General features: G+C 34.8%; 1 protein-coding gene across 5 annotated transcripts in view; it reads left to right on the top strand.

The window, feature by feature from the left end:
• Positions 1 to 12,857, top strand: part of VWA8 (von Willebrand factor A domain containing 8) — a 345,308-nt gene that overhangs the window by 196,586 nt on the left and 135,865 nt on the right. For all 5 annotated transcript variants that reach the window (XM_035003301.1, XM_035003300.1, XM_035003303.1 and 2 more), the window contains 5 exons: positions 2,562 to 2,637; positions 4,671 to 4,806; positions 7,280 to 7,399; positions 8,824 to 9,029; positions 10,402 to 10,553. In XM_035003301.1, coding sequence (XP_034859192.1) covers positions 2,562 to 2,637; positions 4,671 to 4,806; positions 7,280 to 7,399; positions 8,824 to 9,029; positions 10,402 to 10,553 — 690 coding nt within the window. The remainder of the gene's footprint in view (positions 1 to 2,561; positions 2,638 to 4,670; positions 4,807 to 7,279; positions 7,400 to 8,823; positions 9,030 to 10,401; positions 10,554 to 12,857) is intronic.

Here is a 12,857-nt window from a genome sequence, read left to right as displayed (position 1 = left end):
AGGACACTTATAAGACCCAGGAATATGGAAAATGGGTATATGACTAGATATCATTACATTGCAAAAGAAACATTCTATACCTACTAAAAGGTGACAAGTACCAATGAAGTGTCACAATATGTTTTCACTTTTCTTAACATCTTCAAGGCTTTATTTCAAACACACATTAATTTGAATTTTAGCCAATATGAAAGCATAATATGGAATTCTTTGTAAAGTATAGTGCTTGGGCTATAGGAAGCAGTAGATCACAGGACAGACATCAGACCCATAAGGGCCAGAATCTTGAGAGTGGGAGCTTGGAATAGAGGTCAAGAAGAGCAATAGGCCAGACCTCCAGGGAATTCACTGAAGAAGTCAGTTGCCATTTAGTCAAATTAGAGGGAGAAACCTTTCAAGCTAGGTGCAAAGAAGTTGGGTAGTCTAGAAATTGTAAATGTCGATAATTGTATTGCAGTATACCTGCTCAAGCCCTGGTAAATGAGGACTCTGATGGAGGAGTTACTCATAACAGTAAGTCTAAATTCAACTCAGTTGGAGTCCATGATGGACATAAACCATATCTTCGGTAGTCCCTTGACTAGTCAACCCCAAGTGTACTTCTCGACATGACTGTACTTTCTAATACACACTTATAAATTAATAAAAAAAGATTCCTTACATCTAGGAGAGTCAGCCTTAATCTAACACAACATTTACTAAAGCAGGTTCTATATTCCAGATTCTCTGTTACCAAAGGAGGGGGGGTTGGTCCATGATCTAATAAATTTGGAAATCCACATACTGTATGTTATGCTACAAGCTACAGTGTTGATTTTTAACTTTTAGCATTTTTGTCATTTTGTTCATGCATTCATTTATTCAATGAATATTTACTAAATACATCCTCTGAGCCAGACATCCATTAGATGCTGGGAACAGGAGGAGGGACAGATAGATGTGGTCCACAGTCTTAAATCTTATAGTCTTGTGTAGAAAGATATTAAAAGATATAAAAAGTAATTACAATACAGTGTGTTAGGGGTGGAATAGGGGAGATCCAGGGCTCAAAGGGAACACACAATAGGGTCACCTAACCTGATCTTTCAAGGAGGGGATTGCTAGGAAGCACCAACTATACTAAAAACCTGAAGATCAAGTGGAAATTAGACAGGCAAGAACTTTTAGTCACAACAAAAGCAAGAATGAGATCATCAAATAGCCAAAGCTGACGTGTACTTACACTCTTTCTCTCCACCATACGCTGTGCCAGCTACTTTCCTGGTGTTCCAAGCCTCCTGGGGAGTTTTATTACTTACCCAAGATCAGATGGCTAATAAGTGACAAGAACTAGAATTTCAGTCCTGATTGGTCGGACTACAAAATCTTCTTTCCACTACCCCACCACTGTCTCTCAAGGCAGTCGACTGATTTTGATTAAATTTGTTTTGCTAAAGCAAAAACTCACTTGAATGATGTCTCAAGTTTGCTTTATTTGTGATTGTCATATGATATTTGTTTTTTTTTTTTAAGAGATATACATTTTACAACTTTAATAGGTTGTGATAAATGTTAGCATTTAGGGAGAAGTTTCAGAAGCATATTATAGCACTAAGGTCTGAGGTTCACATTCCAAGTTTCACACATTGTAGGTACTCAGAAGAACACAACTATAACTCTACTTATTACTTGAATAAGTGATAGGGTAGTTTGAAAAGACAACTTCAAATTCTTAGAAAGAACGATGCTACTCACATTTTTAAAGTAATTTAATTCACTGTGTGACATCATCAAGATGGCCATAGGATTTTTTATTTTAAAGATGGAGTGTATGTAGAGATGAAAATATAAAATTGGTCCCCTTGAACATGTCTAGACCTGAGACTTATCACCTGCAGCTTCTGTACACATTTTTGGCAAAAATATTCTTAGGTGATATGAACTTCATATCTCATCATGTAAGGAAGTCATAGCTCACTATTAATAATTCATATATCCTGATCTAAAGGAAGGTCTGGCACATACTAACAAAGAGATTTAAGAAAACGAAAAGGATTGCCTTAATCCTAACAGAAATGTTCAAAAATCTATGGTTCTGGAAGGGAGGTGAGACAGTCTGGCTTTTGCACACACTGATGGCAGTTTGGGCCACAATGTGTAATTCACAGAATTGCCTTAATTGGCCACATGAGCACATCAGTCATCACCAAACTCGCCATCAAAATTCTTTCCAAATAATATAAATATTATTTCTTCAATGCAAATATATATTTTTAATCTCTCCTCTTCATCCTCAGAAGGTGATTTTGAGGAGTGAAGTGGTCACAAGGGAAATTCCTAGAAGGAAAAAGAGAAGTAAAGAACATGAATAATCTGTAAACCTGGATGAATTCCCAAACCCTTGTAATTTATATTTGCACCTACAAAATACTGTCACTGAATGGAATTTCATTTGTTATTATTCATTTTGGAGAAAAGCGGGATGGTGAACAAAAACTTAAAAAGAAGTCCTCCTGTGCTATATTTTTATTCATGTCATTGTATTTTCTTACTTACTATAAAGTGTTTTGGTTTCACTTTAGGGACACCACAGTACAAACCCTTACTCTTCAGCCTTCTGTTCAAGATGGACTAATTGTGTATGAAGACTCACCTTTGGTTAGTAATCCAACTATATGAATATTCTCGACTGTATTTTTCTGAATGATAGTTGTATTTCAGCCTTTGAGGGGGGATTTGTAAATCTCCCATAGATTCTGATTGATTTCAGTCTTAACTGGAAAACATTCATATGTCATTTGGGGAGTGCACATTTAAATACAAATAATTGAGAAAATGTTTTCTTATTCTGTTCTCTCTTTGGAGTGATTTAGGGAATGATAGAAATCCTCTAATGATTTCTTTATCATTCCAGAATTTTTTTAAAAAAATTTGCTGTTTTAAAAATATGTACAGTTTAAAATTAGATAATGCTTCTGGAATTTTTTTAAATGATTTTAATGAATAAAATATTAGCCCCGGGTTTTGGGTAGCTGGAAAGACCCCTTCTTCACCTTCTCACGTAAGACCCAAAGAAATGCTGGCATGTCCCTCTGTGTGGATAATTCCTTTGTATCAATGGCACAAACAGGCCAACATGAGAACCTCTGTGGTCCGGAGATTTTCGAAGTGATTGAAGTCTTTAGAATCCCCTTCCTGAATTCTCCCAGGTTGGACCTGACTTTCCCTGAACATAGATGTGAAGGCTGAAGTTGGATTATTGTTAGAAAGCTATATATTTTCTCCCTCTTTTTATTTTTACCCTAAAATTAAAAAGAAAAACCCTTAACCAGCCTTTTTTTTAGAATATGAATAAAATATTTGTGGTAGAGGGAGTCATCTATTTTTCAATCTGTATTTCCTTAAAATTATTTGCCAAAACTATATAAAGAGAAAATTTTATTATATGGTTTATTTTATGTTACGAGAAATTTCTTACTATTAAAAAATTAAGCTTTGGGTTTACATTTAAATTCATTGAACATTCCCCCTATCTACCCTCTTAAAATGTTTTTAAGAGTCTAGGTTTTACGTTTCTCTTCATAATGTCACCATTTACTCAGACACCTAAGACCTAGGGCTCTTTCGTATTTTTCCTTTCCCTACTTCCCATCTAACCAGTTGCCAAGACTATAGATTATACCTCCAAAAAACTCTTCAGATCAGTTTAATGCCTTTTATTTCCACTTTTCCGTGTCTCCTCTAAAATCAGGTCCCCCAACCCACTTTTTTACCAAATTATTAGAGTAATTCCCTTTTAGTCCATTTGCGTATTGCTGCCAGATAGAACATCCTAAAGTGCAGCTCCAAGCTTCATTCCGATCATGCCTGAACTCATAAATCTTTATGAATTTATTATTTAATGAGATAAAGTACATATTTCTCAGTCTGGCAATCAAGTTTTTAGTAGCAGAGACCTGATCTACCCTTTCAGACCCTGTTCTCTCTTTTCTTACATTTAATCTCTGCTTCAGCGAAGGTAGACTACTCATACTCACTCCTTCCTCAGTATGCCCCAGGATTTCTTGAGTTTGACCATTGATTCCCTTTATCTTGAATACACCTCACCATCCATTCTGATCTATTAAAATCCTACATTCTTTTAGAGCCATAACAAATGCAGTGGTCTAATATCCACTTTTGATTGTGATGTCTCAATCTTCTTAACTCCCATGGCACTTTAATTTCTGTATTTGTTACACTTGTTTTAAATCTCCCCTACTCTGGGGTGTGAAATGCGGACATCACCAACATAGGAATAATTATGATGCTAGGGCGCCTGGGTGGCTCAGTTGGTTAAGTGACTGCCTTCAGCTCAGGTCATGATCCTGGAGTCCCAGGATTGAGTCCCTCATTGGGCTCCCTGCTCAGTGGGGAGTCGGCAAAAAAAAAAAAAAAAAAAAAAAAAAAATTATGATGCTAAAGGGAAATAAAGTGATTACTGCAGAGTTAACAGTTTAGTAACAATGTGAAGCGTTTGGTGGAGATTTGTAAATTTTGTTTCCAACTCTGCTACACACTTTTTTTGTGATAGTATATCCATAACTTAAATAAAACTAGCTACTATTATAAACCCAAAGCAATGAGTGATAAAAATTTTAAAACATTTGCATTCATTTTGTTTGTTTATGATAAATATTCTGTCTTTAAAGGTTAAAGCAGTAAAGTTGGGTCATGTTCTGGTGGTAGATGAGGCAGACAAAGCCCCAACAAATGTCACCTGTATTTTAAAAACTCTAGTAGAAAATGGAGAAATGATTCTAGCAGATGGAAGACGCATTGTTGCAAGTGAGTATAAAAAAGCTTTCATTATATGCAAATTTCACATCTTTGGTATCAAATCTCACACTTAGCTGACTACTTATCTGCAAGTAACAAGCATAAGTTCACTATAACTGAAGTTGTCTGTATTGACAGTCATTTATAAAAGTCAATACATCTGAATCTGTCTTTGTCTGTTTCACATTTTTATCGCCAGAGAACACCTTTGAAAATCTCCATAGTAGTTTTAAGACAAATCAGCTTTATATTTTTCTACTCTGAGAATACCAACTATATAATCCTCATTATACTCATTTCTCCATTATTTTATGCAATTTATTTTCTTTTGTTGTTAACTGGATTTTTTAAAAGCTCTAGCGTGTTTCTATGACTTATAATATTAAAATTAATTTATTATTACTCAATAATTAGAAAAAATTGCCAGGGATTTTATATATATATTTACACACACACATACACACACACACAGACCCCTATCCTTGTTTTGGACTCTCTTCTTCTTTTTATTTATTTATTTAAAATTTTTCTTCTTGTTGTTAGGAAAACTGTAGATTGATGAGTCTCATCAGTCTGTTTTACCTAAAGACAAATTGTCTGATGTAACATGAGAATATTTTCTAGTTTCTAATTTAATTTTTTTTGGGTGATGAACATCTGTAACTAGCTATTGAAAATATATATAGCCAATAGCAGGGTAACCAAACAAATTGAGACTAATAACTAAAATCTTCAATATTCAAAGAGAATATGTAAAGCAAACCCCATTAAAAATGTACAGGTGCATCACCAGAGAGGTTCTTCTTAGACATTATCATTGGAAGATGGCCATTTCCAAGCCTAGGAAACTAGCATAAAATATAAATAATATAAATATAAATAATAAAATATTCCAACATGTCGACTTCACAATGAATTTATGGGAAAAATGAGAATTTGAGTTAGACAGTCCGAATACTAGAAAGATCATTCAGACTCTCAGGATTAGAATTCTGCCTGCCCTTTTTAGATACATTTTGAGGACAGTGAATGGAAAACAAGAAAGAATTGCTGAAACAAAATTGTAGTTAAAGAGTGATTATCTCTTGGTGACTGTCTACATTTTCTAATACATTTTTGAAGAGTAATCTAAAAGAAAAGGAGTCATTCTAATTTTTAAACTCCAATTTAATTGTACACCACATTTTGAACAGAAGAGCCCCTGAGGCTCTTCTAAACATGGTTTCTTAAAGTATCACTTCTAGGGCCGTGTTTTCCATTTTCTTTCCTTTTTAAGTTTTCATTTTTTATTGTTATTTTAATTAACTAATTAAATTTTGCCTATGAGGCATACCCTTTTCTTTACCACGACTAAAATTAACAGGGATCATACATTAAGACTATTTACTGTATTTAGCACATGAATATATGACATGTTTGAAAGATTATATTAAAAAGGATAAGTGTAGATTCTTACAGACACATCTCAAATAAAATTTCAGGTGCCTCACAGCTATCTTTTTTAAAAGATGGACAGCCTAAGGCTGGAATTTAAATAAACCCAGATGACAAGTGTTCCTTCTTAAAAAAAAAAAAAGAAAGAAAGAAAAAAGAAAAACAGCAACAACAAAAAAACACACAATAAAGTTTTTGCCAACTGAATTATTGTCTAGACTAGCAGTTCTATCTGAAATGTACATCAGCCAGTAGAATGTAATATTCAGTTTCTTTACTACCTTAAACATTTGCACAAAGGAAGCTTCCGTCAACTTGCAATTACTTATTTTAAGAACCAAGGTAGAATTCTTTAATTGGAAATAAATCGGCATTACACTAACGAGCTGACTAGGTGCTCAAAGGCCTTTATTCTATCTTAAGCTTCAGAGTAGGAAATCTAAAACAGGAATCACTCCTTGGCAGCATAACAGTAGGCAAAGTGATGCAACTACTGATCTCATGAAATCTGAAGGATGTTTGGATTATCCTTTGAGTATCCTTTGGATTATCCTTCATTATGGACTCTTTATCTTTTTTTTTTTTTAAAGGAATAATAACATCTCAAGCCAAGTTTCAATACTGCAAGACAATATTTGGACAAGTTTGCTTTTTAGATGTACATTGAATTTACATAAAAATACAAGTCCCTGTAAAATTCAGTATATGCTTTATCAGTATTCTCTCTTTTTTTTTTAAGATTTTATTTATTTATTTGAGAGAGAGAGAGTGAGAGAGAGCATGAGAGGGGAGAGGATCAGAGAGAGAAGCAGACTCCCCGCTGAGCAAGGAGCCCAACGCGGGACTCGATCCTGGGACTCCAGGATCTGTTCTTAAGCAAACTTTCTCAAGAAAGTTTTTTTCCTGTAACCAAATTGTGACAACCAGATTTTTAGAGTTTTTCATGATTGAACAGCATGACTGCTTATATTATTTTAAAGGCTATAACTTGATATTCTTAAGAATTATTAAATATCAATAAAGACTAAAGAGAAATTCTGTTTTTCAGATTCTGCTAATGTTAATGGAAGAGAAAACGTTATTGTGATTCATCCTGATTTTAGAATGATTGTCTTGGCCAACAGACCTGGATTTCCTTTCTTAGGCAATGATTTCTTCGGTACTTTAGGTAAAAACAATAATGGAGAGAATAACAAAAATAATAGCAATAACAATAATAATATTGTCTTAGTAGCAATGCTGAAGTGGCTATCACTGCATGCTACTGTGTACTATGTCATCATCACAACCACCTCACAACCGTGAGAGTATTTGTTATCCCCACTTTCGAGAAGGAGAATATCGGATATTCAGAGGGATCCTTTTTTTCGGGAGTCACTTAGGTACGAGTATTAGAGCTTGACTTCATGTCGAAGTCTCTCTGATTCCAGAGCCTATTTTCTCAAACAATTATACTATACTTTGTTGTTTAGGGCCTCTTAGAATAAAACACAAAATAAGGAATGGTTTGTAGTGTTTGGTTTTTGTCACATCCCCGTAACTATGAGGGTTTCGACCAGCTCTGAGGAGACTGATTCTCATGGATCAGAGAGGCCCTGAGACAAGCTTCATCATCAGGAGCCTTTTAGAAGGACTTCTCTATAGCAAGAAGGTAATTCTGGATACCATTAATTCTCATACTCAATATGGAGCAGGCTCAGTCTCCTAGTGGGATTCTTGATCTAGCAATTCCATATCAGCGAATTTATTCAAGAGAATTACCCGTGCAATGATTTAAGTACAAAGATAGGCAATATAGCATTGTTTACAGTAGCCAAACAATGGAAACAACCCAAATGTCCATCCAAACGGGACTAGATAAAGAAATTCTATTATATCCAGACAATAGAATACTATCTAGCAGTTAAGAAAAATGGGGTAAGTTTACCTATGCTGAATTAAAAAAACCAAAAACAATCCTCAAGATATATTTAGTGAAACAAGTAGCCATAATAGTTGAATAAATACACTGAACTGTTAATCCTGGGTGCCAATGGGGGAGGGAGTGGAATTGGCAGAGACATGGGCAGACTTCTCTTTTTTGGCTTTTTTATTTGAGTATCTCCCAGTGGGATTGTATTCAAATATTTCATAATTTTTTTAAAAACATTTTATTTATTTATTTGACAGAGAGAGATACAGTGAGAGAGGGAACACAAGCAGGGGGAGTGGGAGAGGGAGAAGCAGGCTTCCCGCGGAGCAGGGAGCCAGATGCAGGGCTCGATCCCAGGACCCTGGGATCATGACCTGAGCCAAAGGCAGACGCTTAACAACTGAGCCACCCAGGTGCCCCTATTTCATAATTTTTTAACAGAAATAAATCTGCGAAGAATAAACCACACATCACTCAGTTTCCTTTTCTTTTGCTTCAGTCATTTGCTTTCTTCTCTATACGATCCTATTGTTGGGCAGGCTTTTTGTGCAGTTTCACACATATAAAAGTAGAAGTGCTTTGGTGAACAACCAATGACTCTTTAAATGGTCATTCTGTATTTCCTATGGCATTATAATGGATTACTTGCATGCTGAATGTGAATCTCTTTTCTCCTATAGGTGATATTTTTAGCTGCCATGCAGTTGATAATCCCAAACCCCATTCAGAGCTCGAAATGCTCAGGCAATATGGACCAAATGTGCCTGAACCCATCCTTCAGAAGCTTGTGGCTGCCTTTGGAGAGCTGAGGAGTTTAGCTGACCAGGGGATTATTAACTATCCTTATTCTACCAGAGAAGTTGTCAACATAGTGAAACATTTACAGGTATGGCATATGCCTGTGCATAAAGGTTTGAAAGAAACCATCAATCTTGGTTTTTTTTAGACTGCTTAATGTATACCAAGTCTTTCAGTTTCTAAGATATAATACTGATTCAGATGATATAATATGAAGTGTTTGTAATCTAAATTTTAAATCTGGAAGACTGACGAGCAGTTTACATTTAGTGTTTGAATTGACTTAGGCAAGGTTCTATGCCATGGCCATTACCAAGGAGCTAGGAAATTCAGTGGGGGTTTTTGGGGGGTGAGGGAAGACTAGAGAGTGAGACAGCAGGGAAACTTTACCACTCTCCGACTTCATACCACAAGCATGTGGTATCTGAGTGAGAAATATTTCCTTTTTTTTTGACAGACACAGCGAGAGCAGGAACACAAGCAGGGGGAGTGGGAGAGGGAGAAGAAGGCTTTCCGCTGAGCAGGGAGCATGATGTGGGGCTCCATCCCAGGATGCTGGGGTCATGACCTGAGCTGAAGGCAGACACTTAACGACTGAGCCACCCAGGCACCCCAAAATATTTCCATTTTGAAAACAAAAGACGTGGAGATAGAAAACTCAGTAGGAACTAACAGTATTTATGATATGCCTATAAAGACTGCAAGAAAGTTCTATAAGATAGAATAAATGGACAGGAAAATGCAGTTCTTTGTAGCCAAGTTCTACTTTTATAATAAATAATGGTCTCTGAGCAAAAAGTCACAACCTAATGACTCTTGACCTCTGATCTATCCCCAACTCTCTAAGGAAAATCTAAGGAAGCTTTTCTAAGGAAAAACTTCATTCTGTATATTAAACGATGAGAAGCTCAGCTCAGATCCCAGAGCCTAAAGAAAATCAGGACAGAGCCAATAGAGGACCCAGAGTACCCAGCCAGTGTAAATCTCACTGTTAGTAGTATTTTTCTTCCCTCTTCTATTCCCTGTTTGTCTGTTCACTGTACTTTCTATGTTCTTCTTCTCTTCTTTTCTTGCTCCTTTATCTTTCCTTTCATTTATTCATAGACCTGTGACTTCTCTACTTCTGTATAGATATTCAACACTGCTCTATATAAATAGTATTTTTTTTATTTAGTCAATCTACTACTCATTTTAAAGGCAGTGGAAGTCACTGAACGGCATCTGATCACTGATTTAGCATTTGAGAGAAGGAACTATTTCCCCTCAAATTCTAATATTTATTTGAAAAGGAAAATATTAAGTTATCAGAGCAAACATTAAAAGGAAAATGTATATATTCCTCCTATCTTGTTACCTGCCAAGGCTTGTAAATATCTGCTACAGTTGATTCGATCATTATTGTTCTATCAGTTTTATAAATAATCACATGTGTCATGAGGGAATTTTTTTTTTTAATACAGAGATTTCCCACTGAAGGTCTCTCCAGTGTGGTTAGGAATGTGTTTGACTTCGATTCCTACAACAACGACATGAGGGAGATTTTGATTAACACTTTGCACAAGTACGGGATACCTATCGGAACAAAACCAACCAGTGTACAGCTGGCGAAGGAGTAAGGCAAACTCATTATTGATCAAATACGCTTGGGGGTTACCGTTCTGATTCTTACATGGTGATAATTCTGAACTACTATTACATGCTGCTAAACTGACGGGTGGAAATTCCATGAGTAAGCTTTTCACATGTGTGTGGCTGTTTGCTGGCTGGATTTCAGTCAAAATGCATTTTTTATAGGCCTATAAATTGAGAATTTTAATTATTTTGAGTGTCCCGTGAGTAGATGTAATCAAATAAAGGGAAATATTTGTTTCTTTAACAGTCTCTGTCCTTTTGTTGAATTACTATGACTCTCATTATTTCCTAATCTAGTGCAAAATCATGATACAAACATGAAAACTACATAAAGGGATAATATGTATTTCATGAAGGTGATCTTATTTATGTCACCATATGTTTTTCTGTTATGATCATTTTCTAAATTTATAATCATATTAACTTAGAATGTTGGTTAGTTCTTTCAGCTCAACAGATGAGAGAGGTAGTGAAAACAAGTGGGTTTGTTTCACGTAGGCCAATTGCCTGCTTTTTATTTTGTAATCATAGGCTACGTACTTAACCTTAGTAAAGAATCTTGCAAATACGTTGTTTACCAGAAAGATAGCTGATATAGTTTGTAATTAAGTCAGTGCAAATTCACTAGAAAACAGTTTTAGATGTGTGTCAGTCAACTGATAATGCATCTAATGCTATCTTTTCTATAAAAAATAGTCATTACCATGATTCTCAAGGGACAATAATTACTTTTAAATTATTATTTAAATTTAGTGTCATATAGGAGGCACTCTACCTTCCTTGGAAAAAAGTTGTTAAGTATAAATTAATGATTAGTCCTGCTAGGCACACACACACATACATATATACACATATATATCCTAAGTGGATATATCATCCAATTTATTTATTCTTTGAAGTTATTATAAAAACTCATCAGAATATATACAAATAAAAATAAATTCTTAAAGCTTTAACAGTTTCTTCAAGGATTCTTAAAGAGAAACAAATATTTCCCTTTTGTGGTAAAAGCACAAGACAGAGTTATGTTTGAAATCATCAGTGAATTGGTTTATATTATTAATGAATGAGTAAATTTTTTTGAAAACAGTCATTTGGTGTCAGTTGTTAATACCTACAATTTTCTCTAGAATACTGTTTTACTGATTGATTAGCAGTGTTTGTAGGCATTTTGAAACTAGTTTCCTAATTTAATAGCATACCTTCTATATTAGAGAGTTCAAGAAATTATCTTTAATATACAAACTTCTATAAGTGCTCATGTTTTTTACTTCTTTTTTTATGAACTATATCTTTATTTTCAATTGGAAATAAGATGGTTTTTATTTATTTTTTATTATTATTTTTATTTAATTTTATTATCATTAACAAATTTCTATAGAGTCTTGACTTCATGGAAACCAGACTTACGATTTAAAAATGACTTTTTTTGGATGCTTGAACAACTTGAAATAAAAATTAAAATACATATCAGTTGGTAAGATAAATCAAAAGAAAATGGTTGGCATTTTAAGTTTCTAAGGAAGATAGATAAAATGGTTTAACTTATTCATTCCAGTCTTCAGTTCTAAACTGAAAAATTCTTGCCGTGGCAAGTTAATTCTAGTACTTGTGAGTGGAAACATTGAGCCGAGAAACAAGATGGTCACACTCATGCCTAAGATGGGGATGGAAACAACTAGTTGTCCACCCACTGCATACAGCTAAAAATGGACTCATAGAGGAGTGAATTTTCCCTTGGATTGGAGATAATAGTAGACTACAGTTCGCACATTCACAGCATTTTTTCCACGCCAGTAAATTGCAATGACTAGGGCAGCTCAAGAGTAGTGATATCATTTTCTTGCCCTCTAAGTGAAATCCACAAGTTCCATATGTCTATTTCTGTTGAACAATCAGTCCTGTACTTTGGATAGGATTGCACGGTAAGTGACAAAGTAATAGCCTGGGAATTCAGCAATTAGTCACATATTCAACCTGTGTGTCTGGTCAGTGATGGAGAAACACATCTTAGCCTGTTGGTAAAATGAGGGCATTTTAGATAGCATACTTATATTAGACAGCATCTAATTAGTACATGTTTAACAGTGGAAGGGGGTGCATTTAATAATAACTGTAAAAAGAGGTGTAAAATAAGACTGTCTTAGTGAGGCCAGAATATAGGGTCATTTTCATAAAGTTAATAAGGTTAACTTTATTGATAAGATTGCTTCCTATTTTAACATCCTTTGCATTTTAATGTAATCTTAATTTTCTCGCCTTGCAAAAACAAAAACAAATAAGA

This window comes from Mirounga leonina, unplaced genomic scaffold (genome assembly GCF_011800145.1).
Source record: "Mirounga leonina isolate KUSES-001 unplaced genomic scaffold, KU_Mleo_1.0 Mir_127, whole genome shotgun sequence".
Taxonomy (NCBI): Eukaryota; Metazoa; Chordata; class Mammalia; order Carnivora; family Phocidae; genus Mirounga; species Mirounga leonina.
Note: the sequence above shows the minus strand (reverse complement) of the source record. Positions and strands in the feature narration are given on the sequence as shown.